General features: G+C 35.9%; 1 protein-coding gene across 2 annotated transcripts in view; it reads right to left on the bottom strand.

The window, feature by feature from the left end:
* Positions 1-376: 376 nt before the first annotated feature.
* Positions 377-24,038, bottom strand: part of IL13RA2 (interleukin 13 receptor subunit alpha 2) — a 38,595-nt gene continuing 14,933 nt past the window's right edge. Inside the window, exons 1-10 of one of the 2 annotated variants that reach the window (XM_073013174.1) lie at positions 14,161-14,341; positions 13,843-13,969; positions 12,419-12,570; positions 11,179-11,332; positions 10,532-10,652; positions 7,139-7,323; positions 5,962-6,107; positions 4,384-4,528; positions 1,638-1,756; positions 377-482 (exon numbers count right to left, since the gene is read on the bottom strand). In XM_073013174.1, coding sequence (XP_072869275.1) covers positions 432-482; positions 1,638-1,756; positions 4,384-4,528; positions 5,962-6,107; positions 7,139-7,323; positions 10,532-10,652; positions 11,179-11,332; positions 12,419-12,570; positions 13,843-13,936 — 1,167 coding nt within the window. In that variant the 5' untranslated portion in view covers positions 13,937-13,969; positions 14,161-14,341 and the 3' untranslated portion in view covers positions 377-431. Of the gene's footprint in view, positions 483-1,637; positions 1,757-4,383; positions 4,529-5,961; positions 6,108-7,138; positions 7,324-10,531; positions 10,653-11,178; positions 11,333-12,418; positions 12,571-13,842; positions 13,970-14,160; positions 14,342-24,038 lie in introns of those variants that run through there. The other variant, XM_073013173.1, reaches the window with a different exon arrangement.

Raw genomic sequence — 24,038 nt, 5'->3', positions numbered from 1 at the left:
TGCTGGGATTACAGGCATGAGCCACCACGCCTGGCCTAAAGCCAAACAGTTTTATTCATACTGTGTACTTTCATCCCAAGTGCAGTTTAAAACAAACAACAACAAAAACTAGAATCTCATTTTCCAAGATTTGACAATATCTCTGTGGCTTAGTGCAATCTGTGAAGTCACATTGTTTTATTAATACATCATAAATATAAAACCTGACTCATACCTTGATTTCTCTACATGCAGCACTCTCACTATGAATTTATAAGAAAAGAAACTGTTAATAGAATCCAGAAAATGTACTACTAGTTGAGGCTTTGAGTACTCGAAAGCCTATTTAAATACAACAACATTTTAAAATAAGACGTATTCAACATTTGCAAGAAAAATTCAGTTTATTGAGACTCATATTGAACATTTGGCCATGACTGGAAGCTGGTGAGTCAATACCATGTCTCTTGATATGGAAAGTCTTCATCTATTACAGAAAAATTCTGGAATGTAGAAAGAACTCTGTTATTAACAAATCATCATTAATAACACAAACTATTTCACTGAAGATTAACAACTCAGAGAATAAGAACAAGAGCATTCAGCAAACAAAGTGAAACATTCTATACACATTCACTTTTCTCTCTATCTTGAAAAGATATGGCATTGAGATATTTTTCTCAGCCAGGCACAGTTGCTGGCACCTGTAATCCCAGCACTTTGGGAGGCCAAGGTGGGAGGAATTGTTTGAGCCCAGGAGTTCGAGACCAGCCTGGGCAACATAGCGGGACTCTATCTCTATAAAAAATGTAAACATTAGCCAGGCATAGTGGCTAACATTAGCCACTATGAATTTTCTTATGAATTTATAAGAAAAGAAAACTATGCCTGGCTAATGTTTACATTTTTTATAGAAATGGAGTCCCACTATGGTGGTGCATGCCTGTAGTCCCAGCTACCCAGGAGGCTGAGGCAGGAGGATTGCTTGAGCCCCAGATACCAAGGCTGCAGTGAACCATGATTGCACCACTCCCCTCCAGCCTGACTGACAGAATGAGACCCTGTCCCAAAAAGATATTTTTCTCCAGGTTACAACTCTTTCTTAAAGCCCCCCAACCCACAGTGGTCTTACTGTTTTCTGAAATTCTATAGCATTATCTGCAAGACTTAAATGGCAATCATCTAAAATCATCTCAAAGGTTGTATTTTTTCATATGGATCCTGTCTCCCTTAACTTGAGTGTGTGCTCCAAAGGCAGGCACCATGTTTTATCATTTGTATGTGTTCTTGTGCCTGTGGCACACTGGTAATATGTGTTTCAGTCTATGACCATTTTCATTCACTCTTCTCTTTCTCCCAATCCTGCTTTTCTCTTGTAACTCTTTCTGTATATCATTGCCTAGTCTAGAGTCAAATAGTATTTCATGTTCTAAAGTTTGATTTTGACAAAAGTAAATCCACCTCAAAATGTAGTCTTGTAAGATTAATTTTTTTAAATTACTGTATTTTCTGAAGATAACATCATAATCCATATGGAATCAATTGTACACCCACAGTGAATAAGCAAAATTATAAAATGTAGCTCCATCAGTTCTAAGTGCAGAAAATTTTAAAAATCTCCCATCTTAGGCTAAACATCATAATGTTACACATCTTACCATTTTCGGGTAGCTGTCTCTCTTACACAAAAGCAGACCGGTTACAAATATAACTAATATTAAGATGAAACCAAATGGTAACAAGAAAAGTAGCAAAGTTTTCTTCAATAGTTCTTCAACTAGGATTAAAAATCACACAAAAAGAGGAAGTGTTATACATTTATCACTATTTTTGAAACAGAATTATTTTATAAATAGTTAAGGACTGAGTTAAGCTTGGAAACCCCTGTCATATTTGCCAGTGCATAAATACCACAACTGTGTTTGAATATAGCATTCCTTTCATTTGTGCACTTTTTATACAGAAAACTACTTTACTGAACTGTGACATGTCTTATTTTCACTTAGAAAAATAACTTCTCAAAACACAATTCTTATTTCCTGATATGGATTTGTTTATATTTGACCTTGTGAATTCTCCATTTAAAAATGACAAAATATTAGCCAAGTGATTAAACAAACATGTCGTGTGTGTCTCTTAACTCTCAGTAAGCCAAACGTGTACTTAGATATTAGGATACTGTACTGAGCAAGAGGTATCCTTCAATACAAATTCCTGTGTGAGTAATGGAAATCATCTTTTAAGGTTACCTTTTTAAAGTTGTGTCATGTTTTAAAGACCAAAGGGAGGGATAAGGTTTTTCTTTTCTTTTTTATTTTGCTTTTTTATTTTAAGGATGGAGTTTTAATGGTTCTTATGCATAGTAAGAAATGAGCAATCACTAGGCAAACTTAAAAAGCAGATGAAGTTTGATCTCCCCAAACTAGTACCTCTCGCTTGTTTTGGAGTAATATAAAAGATCTTTAATCTTAGCCAGACATCTACAAACCTCCCTTGATCCCACCTTTTTCTTTGTCCTATTTCCTCACAATCTTGTTTTCCACTAGAAAATTATCAGTCAAATTCACATGTTCAGAGAATATTTACAAGAATATAATCCAGAGAAATTACTGTTGTAAGTTATCTGTCATGCAAAATTAACAGTGGGAAGGCAGGAAGCTCCTTTGCCGAAGTTCTACTGCCTTTCCCCATACAGAGTCAATCCTGAAGAGGACATACTCTAATTTCCAAAAATATTATTGTCCTATTTTTCTATAACTTGAAACATCCAATAAGAAATGTCCTAAAGAACTGAGACCATATGGAACTCAAGAAATTCCTTGTTTCTAATTTCAAAGTCATTAAGATTCTATGAAGAGAGCCGGGCATGGTGGCTGATGCCTGTAATCTCAACACTTTGGGAGACAGAGGTGGGCAGATCACTTAAGGCCAGGAGTTCAAGACCAGCCTGGTTGACATGGTGAAACTCCATCACTACTAAAAACATAGAAATTAGCCAGGCGTGTTGGTGCATGCCTGTAATCCCAACTACTCAGGAGGCTAAGGCATGAGAATTGCTTGAACCCAGGAGGCAGAGGTGGCAGAGAGTCAACATCACACCATTGCACTCCAGCCTGGGTGATGGAGCAAGACTCCGTACCAAAAAAAAAAAAAAAAAAAAAAGGAAAAGATTTCCCTCAAAGCAAGAGAAATCTTAGGCATCACTATCACTGATAAGATTGCATGTAAAATACAGAAGATAATATATTTTTTGAGGATATGGCTAAAATCTTGCCATATCCACTTTATACAATGCATTGACTAATGACAAGATATAGTTCAGGACATAACTTTAGAGTTTCCTGATTTTTTAAAACAGTGACAAAAATGAAAAATATGAAATTAGTAAGTCTTCTTTCTGATTCTGTATAGCTCTTGGTTGAGTTTTCCACTGTCTTGCTATTTTTTCTCCATAATCCTTAATGATTCTATAATATTTTAGGCTTCTCGTTTATTGCCTATATCTACCCAATTGGAAATAAAATATAAGTTCCCTGAGGGTAGAGATTTATTTACTGCCATATCTCCAATGCTTGAAAAGAGTCTGAAACATAGTAGGTGCTTAATAAATATTTGATGAATGAAAGGGATCAATGATACCACTATATTCGTAGGGAGATAATAGAGATTCCACTATAGTAGAACAACTTGAAAGGAGATGAATGATTGATAGATATGCCAGTATCCATCTGTATCAACATCAGTATATGTATTAATAGCTGCATCTCTATCTATGTACCTGAAAGAGCAACGCTGAGTTGATTTCCTTCAATTTTGAACATTTATTGGTAATTTCTACTCTTAAAGCTAGTATATTGTGAAGCACAATCATATTTTACCTCATTGTTTAGGCTTTTTAGTTTATATTGCTATGGAATTTTAATGCCCTTATCATAAATCACTTTAAATCAGTGTTGGAAGTGAATGGAATGAATATGTATATTACTAATCATGGCCTCTGAATTAGAAAAGTAGTCCTTCAGAATAGTATTAGACACTCAGAAACAAATGTATGCTGATCTATACTTGCTTTAAGATTTCTGTTCTCTTGAATACTGAAAGCATAAGAAAATATTGATTAAAATACGCTCATGCCAGTCCCTCAAAAGAATGAGCATATTATCTATATTGACAGAAAAACAGGAATGTTGATAATAGAGGTATAACAATATTCCTAGTCCTAACTGAATTAATATTAGACTTTTAATAAATCTTTGTTCAATTGAAGCGCTTGCTAAATTATCCTCTCTGTTCATAGACTATATGGGAAAGTCTTTCACTTTCGTAATTACAAAATATACTGAAAGAAAATTAATTTTGTTAGCAAATAGCTCATTATTTAGTTACTGTCCTTTTAGCTCATACCTTCCCAACATTGTTTATCACTCCACTCACTCCAAATTCCATCATCTGAGCAATAAATATTCACTTTGCTTCTTACTACAAAGCATAATTGTTGGGTTTCATTTGTTATTTTCAAGGTGTACGTTTCATTTTCAACTGTGGTAGTCTGAAAGCCAAGGACAAAATCAGATGCCATTATTTGATCTAGTTGCAACTAGACAGATTCCATATCTGTCCCTTTCAAAGTGGGTTTTATTACATAAAATCTATGCATCAAAAGACTAGAAATGCATATTCTCAGCAGTAATTAGCTCTCTGTATAGTGGGGGTTTTCAAATCATTGTTTCTTCCCTTCTTTATCTATATTTTATTTCTATAGTGATAATGGATCACTTACAGTGAGGGACAGCATGTGTGAGAGGGCAAAATTCCTAGGTAGCTTTGGTGTATATAACACCCAGTATGTGGACTAGTGTCAAATTTCCCAGATTCTATGAACTGGAAGATGCTACATACACTCAGTTAACAAAACACAGAGCCAGCATGTGAATGTTATTACTATGGAAACTATAGAGTTCATATATTAATATATAGCTTTTTCTTTTTTCCTTATTCTTATTTCCTTATTCTGATTGTTAATAAGAATAAGGAAAACTTACATAACAATGCTCAGGGCTTGGAATAAGAATAAGGAAACAAAACCCGTACAACAGTGCTCATGGCTTGGTATGAAACTATTGCTACAGTTATGAGACTCTCAAGGCTGAGTGATCTCAGAGTAAAAAAATCACTGAAGCAATGATTTCAATTTTGCATTTCAAAGAGCTCAATAATTTTTCTCATTCAATATAATTGCTTTTCCTTTGGCATAACTTATCTTAGGAATCAGCATAATGTAGTGTAGACTTAAGTGGACTGGGAATCAGATCTGAAATCTAGTTCTAACTGCATAATTTGATTGTAAGTGAATTTACATACCTGGGATCTATATGTCAATTCAACAATGAGTTTTCTTATCTGTATATGAAAGGAATGAATTAGAACTACCGGCTCACTAACTTCTCTCTACCACTCTCTAAACTGGAAACTAATAAGGAAAAATAATACATAACAACATATGATTAAAGGCATCACCACATTGTTGGTGCTGGTGGCAGTAATTAGTCTTGCAACCATTGCCTAATTCCCCAGCCAGCCCTTCTTGCCTGGTACAAGCAATTCTCTTGTAAGCCTGCCATACTGGAATTTTGACCTGATGGTTGTTCCTCCATAAGTAGTTTTTGTGGCATTTTTTTTTTTTTTAATTTTGTTTTGCTTTTACTTGAGACCTCTCCACAATCCATCTTAAGCCTTCAGTAACTTTATTGACACAAAATTGAAAACAAGTGACTAATAATCTCTAAGTTCCTATGCAACTTTAAAATTGGTATCATTCATTATACTTTTGTCCATTCGTTTATTTGGCTTTCTGGAGATTGAACTAAAATACATGTCATGTTCTTTCCCTCATGTGAATGCAACTGATTTTGGTTCTCACATTTGCTATTTTATTTAAAAGGCTGCAGTTATGATTTTCCCAAATAAATGCAATATTCATACCACCAAGGTAGTATCATCTTCTCTGATCTCAATTTCATAAACAAAACACCTTGCTGGAATAGGTCCCAAAGGTATGCTCCATTTCAGCTTAATTTCATATAAACTCTCCTGAGTACAAGTAAGACAGACTGGCGGCAAAGGTTTAACTGAAAAGCAAAAGAGAACCGTTTCAACACGGAGATTGTTGAAGTTTAGCAGTAGCCTTTATCCAAAGCTAGGGACATCTGGTAACAGAAATCTCTAGGGATAAACCAAGTGGCTCGGTAATATTCCCTATGATGTGTATTAAAATCAAAGTTGCTTACCAACCAAGATGAATTTCTTAACCAACTTGGTTATTTTGGAAACTCATTTTTGACAAGTCACTCACTGACAAATATATAAGTCCAAGAGAAAAGTTCGAAGACCCAAATCATTACAACCATTTTCCATTTTGTAGCATTAGAAATAACAACCACAATCAGTAATACTACTACTTTTACAGATAGATAACCCTTATTTAATGCTTATGCTATTTCAGACACTGTAAGTACCAAGGATGTTACATCATAATCTCATTTATGTCTCACTAAATTTTTATTGTGTTTTTTTGTTTATTTATGTTTATTGAGACATAAATATTTATGTCTCAATAAACCTATGAGGTGGTCCTCTATTATCCTCATGATACTAATAAGGAAATTGAAACAGAGTAACTTGCCCAAAGTCACACAACTGGAAAAATGGTAGATCTAAGATTTAAAGCCAGGTCTGGAAGACTCTAGAACTCATCACTCTCATAACTATTAGAAATGAAAATATAGACTCAATAAATATCTGGTCATTTGTCTATTGAGGCCTGGGAAGAAGTGTCTTCATAATTACTCCATCACTAACACTAGACAAAATTACTGTATAGCAGACAAACTGAAGATGGAAAATAACATTGTGAGTTCTAAATGAAAACGATACTTTAACCTTTATTCAATTCCTTATCTTTCATCCTTATATATTTAATAAGAGCTTCCTCATACACTCTGCTGACTCTCGTTTTTCTGTCTTTGCATTTCCATAGGTCTGTCTCTCTGTCGATGTCTCTCTCTCCTTCCTGCCCTTTTTCTCTTTCCCCCTCTCAAGTGATTGTAAACGGCCTAAACTAGAAACAATGAATTTGAAGTTGTTTGTTGGTTTACATCACCTATATTTTGAAGCTGAAAAGTGAAATAACTGGATCTGATAGGCTTGGTTTCTGATGATCCATTAACACAAATGTAGAAATCTTTATAGTCTGATGACTCCAAATAGGGAAACCTGCATCCAATATTTTGTCCATCAACCTTGATGTAATCAACACACTGTAATGCATGATCCAAGCCTTCATACCTGTAAAATGAGTGTTGTGAGAATTGTGTTTAATTAACAATCTCTTCCAGTATCGAGGTGCTTCATTTTCAATTATATTAGGATACCATGTCAGTTTAAAAATCATTTAATAACGTACAATATTTATTAAGCACCTACTATATGCCAGACACCATGATAAGCACTAGGGAAAAAACAGGAGGGAAAGCAGACATAGTCCCTGATTTCATGGAGCTTACAATCTGTTGGAAGTCTTCACAAAATCTCAAAGACAAGGATTCTTACTTGTGTACTTAGGTTATATTGATTCATTAACAAGGTTTGTGAATCAAAGAATAAGATTCCTAGTAAGAAAACCTAGTAAGAAATTATTACACAAATAATCCTGCATGATATTGCCTTTTAAATTATTTTACTGGAGAAGTTATTTTAAAAGAAAGCAAATTTTAAAGCAGACTTAGAAAATATTATGTTTAATAAAATGAACGAAAATCTAGAGGATACAATACACATCAAGAGATAAACATCAGAAAAGCTACCTGTAGGAGGGCAAAAAGAAAAGAAGGAGTTGTTTGGCAAGTAACTGTTTAATTTTCTCATCTATTAAATGAGAAATGTTACCATATCCTTTAAAGTTAACCTTATTCCAGTAATAAAGCTAAAAAGAACTAGGGGTGATTCCCTACTAAATTTGAAAGCAACAAATGCTTGCTATTTTCCTAAAGAATAGCTTGCAATGCAAACCATGACATTATCTGTAAAAGACACCAAAATCCCTGTTGAAATGAGGCCAATGTGACAGCTGATACGGTGCTGGTACACATATTGGGACTCTACTAAATTAACTTTATGACAACTATTTACTTTAGGGAGAGTTTGCAAAATTGTTGTCTCCTGGTTAGTTCACTTGATTAGATTTGGGAGACTTCAGTTCCAGGCTTAACTTCATACAGACTTACTTGATGCCAGCAGGGAAGCCTTTACTTTCCAATCTCTAAAATGTTAATGTTTATTCCTCTCTATTTCATTAAGATGAGGATCAAATTACATCAAATATGAACTACAATGTACAGGAGGGCAGAGACTTTCTCTGATTCATGCTTTTGTCCTTTTTATCTAGAATACTGCCTGGCATTTAAAAGATGCTTAATATGTATTGAATCAATGAACAAATAATTTCGATATTTGAAATTTACCTATTCAATTCCAGATGAGGAAACAAAAACTCTAAAAGAAAAAATTACTTGCCCAAGGCCTCCAAGTTAAATGATGCTAGTGCAGGGATTAGAACCCAGATCTCAGGATTGTTAATAGTTTATAGTTTATCATTTATCTCTTATTATTTTCTAAAGAAAGATGCCATGATAATTTGGAACTAGAACTCACCAATAGTAATGCTTAGTTCTCTCTTGGTTTGTCCATTGTTTAGTAAATGCATATATTTAGATAATTACCTATCAGTTTATCAGTGCTATCACTTGTTTCATCCATGTAATAAATATTTAGTGGTAATCCACTTTTGGTATAGTACTTTGGAGGTAGTCAAGAGAAATATAATAAACAATTCATGCCCACCAATCCCTTAATAGTTTAACAGGAGACAAGGCACACATATATGAGAAAAAATTTAAATGCCATCTGGACAATAAATAATTACAGGCTATAAAAATAAATAATAGTTCAAGCCAGTCGCAGTGGCTCATGCCTGTAATCTCAGCACTTTGGGAGGCTGAGGTGGGCAGATCACTTGAGGTAAGGAGCTTAAGACCCGCCTGGGAGACATGGTGAAACCCCATCTCTACTAAAAATGCACAAATTAGTCAGGTGTGATGGCACACGCCTGTAATCCCAGCTGCTCGGGAGGCTGAGGCATGAGAATCGCTTGAACCCAGGAGGTGGAGGCTGCAGTGAGCCGAGATCGCACCACTACACTCCAGCCTGTGTGACAGAGGGAGACTCTGTTTCAGGAAAGAAAGAAAGGAAAGAAAGGAAAGAAAGGAAAGAAAGGAAGAAAGGAAGAAAGGAAGGGAAAAGAAGGAAGGAAGGAAGGAAGGAAGGAAGGAAGGAAGGAAGGAAGGAAGGAAGGAAGGAAGGGGAGGAAGGAAAGAAAGAAAGAAAGAAAGAAAGAAAGAAAGAAAGAAAGAAAGAAAGAAAGAAAGAAAGAAAGAAAGAAAGAAAGAGAAAGAAAGAAAGAAAGAAAGAAAGAAAGAAAGAAAGAAAGAAAGAAAGAAAGAAAGAAAGAAAGAAAAGAGTAATAGCTCAAGAAAAATGAAATAGAAGCTGACAGGATCAGTTAAAGGTTAATGAAACTCGGGAGCAGATGAGCCTTGGAAAAAATGGATAAAAATTGGTGAAAGAAAGATAGAGCCAGAGGGCATTCCAGAAGGTAATGCAAACAAAGGTATAAAAGGCAATAACATGGGTGAGAAAAAAATTGTAGAGATGGATCTAAATGGAGTGGAGCATTCACACTGGTAATAGTAGAGAGTATGGCAGCCCAGATTTTATCCTGGGGCAATGAGTAGACACAGGAGGTTTTTGAACAAAAGCGTGGTATATGAAGATGGCAGTATAGGAAGATAAAGTTGGCTACGGTGTGCAGAATGAATAAAAAGGGGAGAGATTGGAAGGGGAGAGATTGGAATCAGAGCGACCGTCATTTGGGAAGCAATAGCAATCATCCAGGTGTTGAATGAAGGAAGCCTAAAGTAGAGCTCTTACAGTAGAGATGGTAGGTACTTAACAGATGTGCAACCTTGCAAAGGAGCATCAGAACATGGTGATCATGTTACCCTGAAACAATTAAGAAACTAAGGAGATACATGAGTCACAATGGCCAAGTTTAAAAGCTTCAGTGACAGTTAACAAAGGTAGGGAGTCAGAAAAAAGATCCAGTTTAATAGATAACCTATTTTTATTTAAAGACAAGAATACAAAATGTGTCAAAATTGTTTAGGTTCCAACTTCATCTATCTAAAGGATACAAAATTAACCCAGTATAGAAACAATTATTGCATTCCTTATATCACCCATAGAATACCTTCCAGTATCTACATCCTAAAACCACTTACACCCATTGAAATCCTCAAATAACTGTAAACAATTTTCATCACAAATACAACTCTGATGAGTATAATGAATTTAACTTAGTGAAAATATAGTTACTCATACTATCGATTAATTTGAGTAGACATTTTTAATATTGAAGTCTAATTATAAAAATACTTACCAGTAAAACAAGTTGTAATTGGTATCAAGAAGTACACCTATGCCAGGTTTCCAAGAACAGAGTAAATATTGCCAATTGTAATATACACAATCCATATCCTGAACTTTAGTTTCTGGAATTCCTAAGGAACAAATCAATTGTGAATGCTTCAAAGGCTTGGTGATGAATCATTTGTGAAATCATTTCACAATTTTACTTCATTTCCTATGACCTCTCCATTTTATTTTGCAATCAACGTATCAAGATTATTTCAAAAGGAATTTACTGGAAATCACTTCACGATAAGAGGGATGTGCAAAACCAAAAAAAAATTTGATGACTCATTTACTCATATTAGTATAAGCATATGCAAAAGTAGTAAAATTATTCTAGGATGCTCTGAGCAGATGAACAAATAGGAATGTTTACTAATATGACCCCAAAACTGGGAACTAAATCAATAAAATAATATGCAGGTTTTGTCAAAGGTATTTGCTGATTTAAAGAATTTTAAAAAACTAATCATCATCTACAAGAATGATTCTATTTTGTGCCACACTGTCACAGGATCTATTGTGCCTACAGCCTGGTACATAAAAATTAAGGGACTTATTCCCAAATGAATAGTTCTGATAGTATTAAATATGAAAAGAGAACTTTGTTTTAACCTTGTGGCAATATCCAATAAGTAGCTTCTGCCCAGGAACTTTGAACTTCTGATCCATTTGTGCATTGCCATGGTAAAAGTGTGTGTATCTTCGCTTCAATGCCCTTGTTAAGATCAAACCCATCTTTGTAATGTAGATTCTTAGTAATGATGGTCTGTTTGACAAAAAGATGAGACAAAGTCAAACTTAGAAACCTCCATGGTATAGTGAGCTATATTAATAAGACTAATAAATCATTAATACCCTGGAGAGTTCCCAAAATCTAAGACAGTCCTAGTGACTATTTGATACAATGCCACAGATACATTTCCAGCAGAGCTCACCTCAGTATGTCATATCATTTGATGAGATCATTTGAATGTTAACATCTAATTCCAAATAAAAACAAAAACTTTTGGAAGGAAAAAAAACTTTATGGCAGGAACTTGAGCTATATCCACTTGGAATCAAATAGATAATTTTCATATTCCATATGCACATTACTTGGTAAATTATGTCACACTTAAAAATATAATATGAAACCTTCAGGAAATACATAAAGTAAAACTCTGGAAGTAACCAGAGAAATTCAGACAAATCATGAGCTTCTGGAGGACAAAAATCATTTATTGTTTATTCATATATTCCTGATACCTACTAGAGTGTCCAGCACAAACTTGATCAATAAATGCTCGATTTGAATTGTCTCTTGCAACTACCTAGCTGAATTAGAGAGGTAACAGAATGCCATCTACAACAGAAATATTTGAATATACATACTTGTTGAGTATATAAGTAATTAATAACTCAAAACATTTTCATTGAGCTCTTACTACAATATATACAATGAACCACAATCCTGTGACCCTCTGTGGGAAGGGTACAAAGATAAATAAGCGTTGTCTCCTACAGTAGAAAAGGTCACAGTTCAGTAGCATGTATAAGGCCCATATCCAAGAATATAAGCAATTGTAAAATACAGTGAAATGCTCTTCTAGTGAAGTACTCTTCAAGTTCATATTGCTTGAGATCGAGTTTTTTTTTTTTTTTTTTTTTTCTTGTTCTTCCAATGGCAATCTTAACACTGGATGAGGTGAAAACAGATATAGCAGGATGCATAGGAGAGAGAAGCAGATGTGGAAGCTTTTTATATCCTAATTAGAACTATTGAGATATGGGAATTGGAGTGGACACTAAAGTCAGGAATCACAAAATAACACCTGATGATCACTCTGATGCCTCAAATGCATGCTTTACTTACCGTCCATGTTTCACCACCAATGTTTCGGTATTTTAGTTCATATTCCACTGTGCATTCCTTAAAATTATCCAGAGACAGTGGGGGTTGCCATTGCAAATAGAGATAACCTAAATATCCGGGATCCACTATCTCAAAATCCTGAGGAGGGTTAACTGAAATAAATCAATAAAACACTTTGATTTTTTCTGTATTTTATGACCAATGTTGCTGAATCTAGATGGATTCCAAATGTCCACCAATCGATTAACAGATAAACGAAATGTGCTACATGCATACAATCAAATATTATTCAGTCATAAAAAGGCATGAAGTACTGATTCATGCTACAACATGGATGAACCTTGAGAACATTATACTAACTGAAAGAAGCCAGACACAAACGACCACATATTGACATAGTTCCATTTCTATGAAATTTCAAAATAGACAAATCCATAGAGAGAGAAAGTAGATTTGTGGTTGGTAGGGGCCAGAGGGAGAAGCAATGCAGTGTGACTGCTTAATGGGTTTAGGGGCTGTTTTACGGGTGATGCAACTATTCTGGACTTTGATAGTGGTGACTGTTGCACAACTTTGTGAATATACTGAAAACCAATGGATAGTACATTTTCAAAGAGTTGGTTTTGTGTCAATTATATCTCAGTAAGGCTGTTAAAAAATCTAGACTACTGCTATATAGTTGTTCCTTCTTTGAGAAGCCACATATGCAAAATGTGACTTTGCCTCACTAGGTATTAATTTTTAGAGTAGCAAAAAATTCAATGTGGCTTTATCTCTGTGGTCATGTATGCCAGAATTTGGTCTAAGACGGGAACATTTTATTACAAAAATCTGTCTACCAGCAATAACAAATCAATATAATATAAATATATGTATTTTAATTGCATTAAATATAATATATAATAATAGGCTATAAATAATTTTAATTAATTAATAAATCATTAACATTATATTACATAATATAATAAAATAAGATAATTGAATAATTAAATAATTCCATAGTTATTTTTAAATTTCACATTAAATTTCTGTACCTTTTTAATTTATCTAATTGTCATAAAAGCTAAGGATAGTAACTAAGGATAGTAATTAAGGAACTGTTCCAGTTAGTTTAGTACTGGGCAATGAGGTTTCAGATACTTAATCTGTTAAAAAAGACTATACAAAAAGGTATGGACAGTGTCTTTTAATTTGTCATTTATCACACAAAATGTGTGTCAACATCAGTTACCTTATACAAGAAAATGACTAGTAAGAACATAGCTTTTGTTCATGGACTTCCTGAAATAGTTTCAATAACAATTCATCTACTAGTTAGTTACACACTTCCATAAGGTAGGTCAAAAAGACAGTTAATTTTCCACTAAAATCCATTTAATTTTACTTTTCTTAATTTAAAAACTATTCCATTAAAATCCATTTACCTTTTATCTCGGTGTCTGAAGATGAAGTATAGCCAAATGTTGTGGTTATCAGAAAGGTACATAAGCATCTGATAGCCAAGTAAACGAAAGCCATTTCTCCAAGATTTAAAATCTTGATATTGTCCCCCTATGAAAGAAAAATATAACATTTTAACTTTCTCTTACATCAAATAATCAAACTAAACGTGATTAAAAATACTTTTGTGCTTTCTACCAAGATTGGGAAAACTATGTCCACCTCAGACCATGGAAATAGAAATAATCAAGTTAGGAACCAATATAATTGGAAAGAAAGGATTCTAGTCTCATCCTACTTACAAGAATAAAAACAAAGCAAAACAAAAACCCTTGTAGTTCCTCACTTCCCCGCCGACAGGCACACTTCTCCTGACCAGGTTATGGTGACTTCAAATAGCCTTCATCCGGAAGACGTTAGACCCACGAGAGTGTTCTTACTGGTTCACAATGGAGTTACGATATCATCCCTCTCCATAGCAACCGTCTCCCCTAGCAACACATAAAACACTGTCAAATACACTTTTCTGAGGGGAAAAAAAAAAAGAAAAAGAAAAAAGTATTTGAAAGTTATTTCGGCCGGGCGTGGTGGCTCATGCCTGTAATCCAGCACTTTCAGAGGCCGAGGCGGGTGGATCACCTGAGGTCAGGCGTTTGAGACCAGCCTGGCCAACATAGTGAAACCCTTTCTCTACTGAAAATACAAAATTAGCGGTGTGTGGTGGCGGGCGCCTGTAATCCCAGCTACTCGGGAGCCTGAAGCAGGAGAATGGATTGAACCCGGGAGGCAGAGATTGCAGTGAGCCGAGATCCTACCATTGCACTCCAGCCTGGGCAATGGAGCCAGACTCTGTCTCTAAGTAAATAAAATAAAAAAATAAAATAAAATAAAATAAAATAAAATAAAATAAAATAAAATAAAATAAAATAAAATAATAAAATAAAAGTTAGTTGACCACTGAGAAAGCTCAGAACCTAAACCGAAGACTCAGAGAGTTCAAAATTTTGCTGTTTCCTCATAAATACTTTTTTTTAGTTAAAAAAGTGTTTAGCTCTTTCGCCCCCTACTGGACGATTGATTTTCTTCTTTGCTCCTTTTTTCTTTTAACTACTTTTTTAAATTAAAATGTGTTATTTCCATCTACTCTCATTGTTGTTCCGCTTTTTCCTGTGTTTCCTGTATTAGCAAATGGCATTGCCATCCTTCCAGTTGCCCAAACCAGAAACCTGGGAGTCTTCCTCAACTCCTCTCCCATCCAATCTCTCCATTACCACTACCACTTCCTAAGTGGAGGATCTTAGCAGGGATTTCCTTATTCAGTCTTTCCTGCCTCTGATCCATTTTCCACACCATGGTACAGCAAGAGTGACCTTTCTACAGGGTAAATCTGAACTTTTCATCTCTTACTTAAACTAGAACTGCATTTCATTGCCACAGAATACAATTTAGTCATCTTTCTATTCTTGAGGGATATTGGTTTTATGATCAAAATTTAAAGGATTCATGCCTTCAAATACATACTCAATTTAAAATACTTTACTTTTAAGGAAAAATTACTACTCCCAGTTCCATACACTTCTCTTCGAATCTATATTCTGGAACCAACAATTTCACAGAAAGTAAAGGATTAAAAGTCACTTACCCGAACTTTCAGGGACTGCCCTTCTTTTCTTGTGCATAGATTAATTCAGTAGGACAGACCCTCTCTTCCACACCCCCTCTTCCTACTACCTGATCCATCTGTAATATTGTAACTTAGATAAGCTTCAATGGCTACTTTATAGAATCTTAGGATCAAATTTTTAGAGCCAGTATGTATATTAGAGACTATGCTAGTCAAATTCTCTTTTATAAATTGGGAAGTAAAACTCAGACTTGCCCCGACCAAGATTACATAGCAAATTAGTAACAAAGCTGGAAGTAGAACAGAGATCATGATTCCCAGTCCTGTGCACTTTCACCCTATTCTGCTGTGTCCCACAGGCTGGACTCAGGATTATGAATGCTTTTCCTCTGGGACCCCAGTGTTTAAGTCTTCCTTTAATTAGCTAACCAAGCTGAATCAACACCATGTTATTTTAAAAATTCTGCGTTTCATAAAATCAGGAAAGAATGTCATTTCTCTCACTGAGGCCCAACAAATCTCTCTTTCTCCCCAATTCCTCTCCCTCTACTTGCCAGTCAATGGTTGCCCACTAATGCATCTGTAAGTACTAGGTAGATTTGGCTAACAGAAGGTTACAGATCTTCCACAGAGCTACCGTCATAGATTAAGATGAACACACTGGTTACTACTGGGATCAAGGCAATAGGTCTGACAAAGAGAAAACCTTCCATATTACCTTTAAGGACTAAGGCAATCAGGCTGCCCTTAAAATGCTCTCAGAGAGATTCTAACAAAATTCTCTCTCCCCTATCGATCTGTTCTTTAAAATTTCGTAGCATTGTGTCATGTACAGCATAAATGCTAAGTAAAGCGTTAAAAATCATTTGCTTCTATTCCATTTATAGGCTACTGAAATCTGACTCAGGCTATCAAATAGCATTTCATGGATCAGACCAATCAATATACCTAAGCAAAGGTGGAAAATAAGATAGCTAGCTTCTAGCATCACTTATGGATAAACCCAGAAAAGGAGTTGCTGAATTACACCTAGGGCCCAACCAAGACTTTCTTACCCAAATGAACACAAAGACAATTCTCTCCTTTGCTTCTGGGTCACAGGATTGTCACTATCACAATAAGGGACTTTATACACTATCTGGTTACCAGGAACACCTGAGTTTCTCATAAGGAAGAGGGGGACCTGAAGACGAAGGGAAGATTAGAAAAGCAAATGCAGACATATTAGATTTGAAGAAGTTGTTTTTACATATTTCAGACCCCCAGACCACAGTTCATAACCACTCATCTGGTCTTAGTGCCTCATTTTTAAAAATAAGGAAATAACAGCCAGAGAGGAAGGTCAGTAGGCTAAGTGTATACAACTTATTGGTGGCAGAGCTGGGACTGAAAACCACATCTCCTGAACCCTTTCCACTAACTAGCAAATAAATGTTCTTATCATAATGTATCTATCCTGCACTTATTTTACTAGAAGCCTCTTCCTGACTCCCAACCTTCCTCTACCTACTGTCACCACCCAAACCATCCAGTGTACCACACAGTTTTATCATTATGACATTTCTGACAGAGTAATAATTCAATAAACATTTATTGAGCATTTTTAGAATTTTTTTGCCAGATAACTATCCCAGCTAAATCTTGCAGAAGATACAAAGTGAAAGTGGCAACAGTCATAGTATCTGTCATAATAATAATACCTTCTAGAATTTATTCATCATCTCAGGCACTGCTCTGTGCCATGCAATTATATGCATTATCTCATATAATCCTCACAATCAGACTTGGACATATATACTATTTTTAGTTCTATGTTATTTGTTTAAATTTTCTTTTTACATTTAATTTAATTTTAATTGATACATAATGATTATACATGTTTATGGGGTACAGTCTAATGTTTTGTTACATGGATAATGTGTAATGATCAAATCACGGTAATTAACATATATATCACCTCAAACATTTATCAGTTCTTTGTGGTAAGAACATTCAAATTCCTTTCTTCCAGCTTTTGAAAAATACAATTCATTGTTGTTAGCTATACTCACCTTACTGTGCAATAGAAAGCAGAATGTATTCCTCTTATCTAACTGTCACATTGTACCCATTCACCAACCTCTCCCCATCCTTGCTCCCTTATTCCCCACCCAGCCTCTGTTAACTTCTATTCTACTCTCTACTCTATGAGATTAACTTTTCGAAGAACAGAAACTAAGACATTCAGAAGTCAAATGGCTTCCCTCAAGTCACACAGGCCATAAATGATGAAACCTGGATTTAAATCTAGACAATCTAGTACCAGAGCCCTTGATGGTAATCACTATACTAGGTAATTTTTCCATGCTGAAGATCAATGTGGAGGGTAGCTTTCTCTTTCTACCCACTCAGTTTTACACAACACTATTGCTGGGATAGTTTCTCACTGAGAATCTCCTTTGGAATGGCAAACCTAAAGTGATTGCCTCTTCTCAATCTCGCTTCCCCACCACTTCAAAGTCATGTAACATAATACTCTCACTTTAAGAGCTGGCTGCAATCTTTGCATTATTGGAGAAATTCCAGGTACTTACCAATCATATGGTTTCTCAAGAAATAGATTAACTTAGGCAGTTATCACAGGTCCTCTTTTGTTCTCCTCTCTACTTTAGAGACATTAATTAGAATCTCTAATACTTTCTTGCCTGTCTGATAATCAAGCATGTAGAAAACATTAGTTAGGTATTCCTGAAACAATCACAGGGCCAGGACACAGATTCTACAAGTCACAAGATGGGGAGGTTATGGGTGGGGCCAAAAGCCATCTAAAGCAAATTTGGAATTACACCAAGGTGCTATAAAAGCTGGGAGGACCAATTATTCTTTGGATAAAGTAACAGATATATAGTCGAGGAGCTTGTTATAATAAAGGGCACAACGGTGTAAGTAGCAATCTGGATTTCACTCCTGCCTCAACCTCTGTTGTAAGAGGTAAATTATATCTCAATTTGTATCTATAAAATGGAGGTAATGATACAAGCCTGGCAGGGGTGTCTTGAAGATTAAATACGAGAATGTATGTGAAAGTGCTAGGAGGATAGTAAATTGCTCTATATACTTGAGAGGGGTTTGCTTCTGAGGACATTGCCACTAAGCAACACTTGAAAATAACTTGCCACAACCTACACATTTGCCTTTATTAATTCAGCAAAATAGACTTGTACACAGTAGATAATTAGACACTTATTGTTAATTTCCAATTTATACCACCCTTGTTGATCCAATGTGCTGCCTTTACTGATCTTTGCCATAATAACAGTAATTACTTTCATTTGTTTAGCTTTTTGCAGTTTGTAAAGAGTTTGTATTCATTTTTTAACAGGTCTGTAAGTGTATAAGGTTTGTACCGCATATTTACAAACAGTAAAACTGGGGCTTAGAGAAGTGATATGACTAGCACAGGGCCCCACAGCTGATACAATCTATACAGAAAGGATAGGAAAAGGAAGGAAAAGACAGAAAAACATTGCTAGGCTAATATACATAACATGGTTTTTTAGAAATGTTCTTTCTCTATGTTGACGAAGGAAAAAAAAAAGATTCTTCTGAAGTGTCCAAAATGACCATATGTTTTTTGTTTTATTTTATTGTAAAGGCAGTGACCAATTTGCAAAGACAATTATTTATTGAAAAATGATAAATGGAATTTTGCAATGTCACTAAAATGATTTCTTTAAAACAACACATAAAAACTATAGGCATGTTATTTCTGTTGCCTTTGTGTAAAAAAAAAATCAATTATAAAATTTGATACTTCCTATTCGCATTGTTTAAGCGATCTAAAAATACTGGTCAAAGGTTTTAGAATGGGGCTTGAGGAGAAAGAAAATGGAAAAATAGAGAAATAGACACTGAGGAGAGAAAAATGGAAATGTAGCATGATTGCAAACTTTAATGTCATTTGCAGATGAAATGATAAATTGATATAGTCTTACATGAGAAGGCATTGACTAGGAGATTTGGGCTTTCTCACCAGCTTTGCCAGGTGACCTCAGAAAACAATAATAATAATAACAGGGATTATAGTTTATTTTGCCTTTACGAGGTGTCAAGCTCCGTGTCAGATGCTTGTATGGATTAGCTCACTTAAGCCTTACAAACTTTTATGACTACTATTATTATCATCCCAATATTACAAATGAGGCATTTGGGACTCAGGTTTCTCAAGGTTATACAATTTAAGCAATAAAGGATGCCAATATCTGATTCTAAAAATCACACTCCTTTTAAAATATAATACTCTCTTTCAAGTAATCTCACCCTGTGAAAGGCAATTTTCTCTCACACAAGTTATCCCTAGGCTATAATTCTCAATTCCAGTAGTTAATCTGCCATATAGCCGTCCGTGGTTTCAGGATGAGACTCAAGAGCACTGGCTTCCTGGATAACTAATCTTATTTCAAGAAGGCCATCCAACATGTATAAATGCCTATTCATAGCTTCTGGAGTATAGTCATGACTCAGCACCATATACAGAATCTCTGGAACCTGCCAGGTTTTGAGGCCTGATAACACACTGAGATTGATACATGGCTCAATGATAGTACAATCAGCCTATGACCTGGTGGTGAATCAAATCTAATTTAGGTAATAGCTGGCAAATAACATGTCCTGCAGTGAAGTAGTTTATAAAGAATGCTGAAGATGACTTTGTACTATCAAACACAAAAAGGCTTTGAATCACACAGATGCATCATGTTTGCCAGTAATAAAGTGGTGTCAGTCATGTCTTATACATATACACAAGGAACTTAGGAAGATGCTGAATTATGAAAATTATTGTACGAAATTGAAATACATGTAGGACTTATTTTTAACAAATATCACTTTAACATCCAGCTCTATATAGCATGATTATATTTCCATCCCTGATAAGATTACATACTAACATTATTTTATATTTATAAAATATGTTCAATAAATCTACAGTTCTTATAAAACCATGGGTAGTCATTCTAGGCCATAATATTTTCTTATTTATTTATTTATTTATTTATTTATTTATTTATTTTGTAGAGACAGGGATCTCATTATATTGAACTCCTGGGCTCAAGTCATCCTCCTGTCTCGGCCTACCAAAGTGCTGGGATTACAAGCCTGAGCCATAGCGCCAGGCCTCATAATGCTTTTCTAGATGCTTTTCCTGTAAGACATCTTGAGTTCATCTGGCTAACAAGTTTCCTGCAACCCTGTCAAAGCTAGACAATTCAGTTTTGAGCCACCATAGCAACATCTAGGTTTACAGTGTTAATTCATGAAGCAGTTTGCAAATTTCAGAATTTGTCCCCAAGCTGAGATCCCAGCTTTATTAGTGTATAATTCTATCCAACAAACCACCAACATGCTTTTTAAAAGCGACTCACTAATATTTTTTTTTTGCAACCCTCTAAATAAAATCCCCCCGGTCATCAATTAGTAAATATTTCTTAAAACAGGTCAAATAGTTCTTACTAAATATACCTTATATTCTACTCCAATGAAGTCATAACCGAAGAGCAATGCACTGCCTTGAAAGGCACTACTGCTCTGGAACTAGCAAAACAATCTCTTTTGTTCAACACTGTTCTCTGTACTCCCAGATGGTCCCAAATACTTGTTTGCAAACAGGCAGGGAATACCCAAAACATTCATGTCATGTAACACCTTCAAAAGTAAATAATAGGATATACTCTACCCACTCAATACTCAGTAAAAATAGAATACAAAATGTACAATAGCAATTTTTATATTCCTTCCAGGTTATCTACCAGTATGTTATTTATAGACTGTAAACACATGGAAATGTGGTATTATATTACTTATAGTACCATTAGTTATAGAAAAGAATGTTAAAAACAATTAAATATTAATATTTCTATTACATATTAACTATTCAATTATTTCAGGAAGTCTACTACATGCTAGGCACTGTTATAGGTACTGGGGATACAGCAGTGAACAAGACAAAGTAGCTACCCTCATTTCTGGTGTGGGAGACAGACAATAAACATATCAGATAATCACAAGTTGTATAAAGAAAAATAAAGCAGGATAACATGAAAGAATAATGGGTGATTCATTTTAGGTAAGGGTAGTCAGGGAATGACTCTCTGAGAAAGTAGCATCAAGGACTTCAGTGATGTGAGGAAATAAACCAGGTAAAGATACAGGGAAAGAATGTTTCAGGTAGAAGGAAGAGCACATTCAAAAGCCCTGTGGCAGGAATCAGCTTAGTAGTTTCAAGAATAGGAAGACCAGCAGGATAGGGAACAGAAAAAGTTAGATGATCTCACAAATATAGGAGAGGGTAGGCCATGGTGATGAATTTGCCATTTATTTTTAGTAAAATGGGAAGCAACTGGACAGTTGTGAGCAGTGACTTTGATATGGACAGGAGATAGGGAAATACTGGGTAGAAGAGGGCATTTCCCAGGCAAAGGCCCCACCCTCAAGCCTGGAAACCCATGGCCCTAAATGGGAACAGGCATTCCTGTTTTCACGTTCAAAATGTTGCTTTTTGCCGACCATGCACCCTTATCCTGTACACATATAAACTCCAAACCCTAGCCTCCATGAGGGGACAAACAGAAGCATGGAAGAATGGCAGAAAGGCACAGCAGAGACAAGAGAAGGAGTGTCTGAATGCTGAGAGGAGTTCAGCTGGAGACAGTCAAAGAGGAGAGATCAGCTGCTGAATGGCCAAACTCCAGGGGAAGATGATCCTCCCACTCCACCTTCCAGTTCCACATCCATCCCCCAGAGAGACACCTCTACCACTCAATAAAACCCCTGCATTCATCCTTCAAGTTCGTGTGTGACCTGATTTTTCCTGGATGCTGGACAAGAGCTCAAGATACAGAAAGCTGCCACACTGGCCCTCTGCCCTTGCAAAAAGGCAGAGTCCACTGAACTGTTTAACACTTAAGCCATCCACAGATGACAAAGCTAAAAGAGCGCACTGTAACACACGCCCACTTGGGCTTCAAGAGTCGCAGACACCCACCCCTAGATACTGCTGTGGATCCAGAGTCCAAAGCACTCACCCTGGCTCCTGCACCTGCCCCTCTACATGCTCCCCTCCCACAACCCCCTGTTGCCAGAGAGCCACATACCCCTGTCACAGGTTCTGCAAGGGGGGCCAGGGAACTCTCCCACCTCAACATGATGTAGATTACATTTTAAAGGGCTATTGTATGCAATGGAAAGGTAGAAACAATGACCTGGGCTAGAGATGATGGTGACTTTGACCAGGTTGATAGCAGTGCTGATAGAATATACTGGTGGGTTGAGTGTGCAGTATCAGAAGATGATGGCTTTATTTTGGCATGGCCATCTGGATAATTGTTTATGGGGCCTAGGGATGATGGTCAAGAGTTCAATTTTGGATGTTTAAGTTTGAGCTGGCTAACTAACTAATATCCAAGAAGAGATGAGTAGGCATTTGAATATTCGACTCTGGAGATGGGGGAAAGACCAGAGCTGTAAATATAAATTTGGGAACCATCAGGATATAGACAGCATTTAGAGCCATGTGATTGATTGGAGTCACCTAAGGTGGAGTGTAGATGAGATAAAGACAAGAGGGCCAATGACTGGGACCCTCAATATATAAAGGGCTAAATAGATCTTGCTACCAACAAAGGAGACAAAAGAGAGGCCATATAAGTGAAAGGAAAATCAAGTGGGGAAAACGTTTCAAGGATAAAGTGATAGGTAGACAATATCAAAAGCTGCTGATAAGTGGAGTAAAATGAGGACTGAGAACGGGCTAATGGTTTAAGCAAAGTGGAAATCATTGCTAATATTGCTAAGGGAATTCAGTCAGTGGCACGTTGGGGGAAAAACCTAGATTAAAATGAGTTCAAGAAAGAATGGAAGGGTAAATTTTGACACAGTGAGTATAGATAACTATTAGGGATAGGAAAAAACAGTGTTTGTCCTATTCTCACGCAGGTAATACAACACAGAATTCTTCGTCTCTGGTCACCGAAACGTATGGAGATGTCTCCTTCACCAACAACCAATCACTTCTCCACTAATTCAAGTCAATTCTAAGACTATCTACCAGGAGATAGTATCGGATCCCTCAAGTTAAGAGTTCAATCCCTCAAGACTGCCCCTACTTCAGATGCCAATAGCAATCCCTGGGTTGTGACTTGTGTTTCTGACTTCTGGGTATGGTTAATTTGCTAGGATAGCTCACAACTCAGGGAAACACTTTACTTACTTTTACCCATTTATTATAAATGGTATTACAAAGGATACAAATGAACAGCCAGATGGAAGAGATGCATTAGCAAAACATGAGAGAGAGAGGGCACAAAGCTTGCATGCCTTCTCCAGGTATCTCCATATATTTAGCTCTCCAGAAGCTCCCCAAACCAAGTCCTTCTGGGTCTTTATGGAGACTTCATTATTTAGGTATAATTGATTACAACGTTGGTCATTGGTGATCAACTCAACACTCAGCCCCTCTCCCTTCCCTGGATGAGGGCAGTGAGGAGATTGAAGGTGAGGAGATCATGTGGTTGGTTCCCC

This window comes from Chlorocebus sabaeus, chromosome X (assembly GCF_047675955.1).
Source record: "Chlorocebus sabaeus isolate Y175 chromosome X, mChlSab1.0.hap1, whole genome shotgun sequence".
Lineage (NCBI taxonomy): Eukaryota > Metazoa > Chordata > Mammalia > Primates > Cercopithecidae > Chlorocebus > Chlorocebus sabaeus.
The sequence above is the reverse complement of the archived record's forward strand: the minus strand, read 5'-3'. Positions and strand labels throughout refer to the sequence as shown.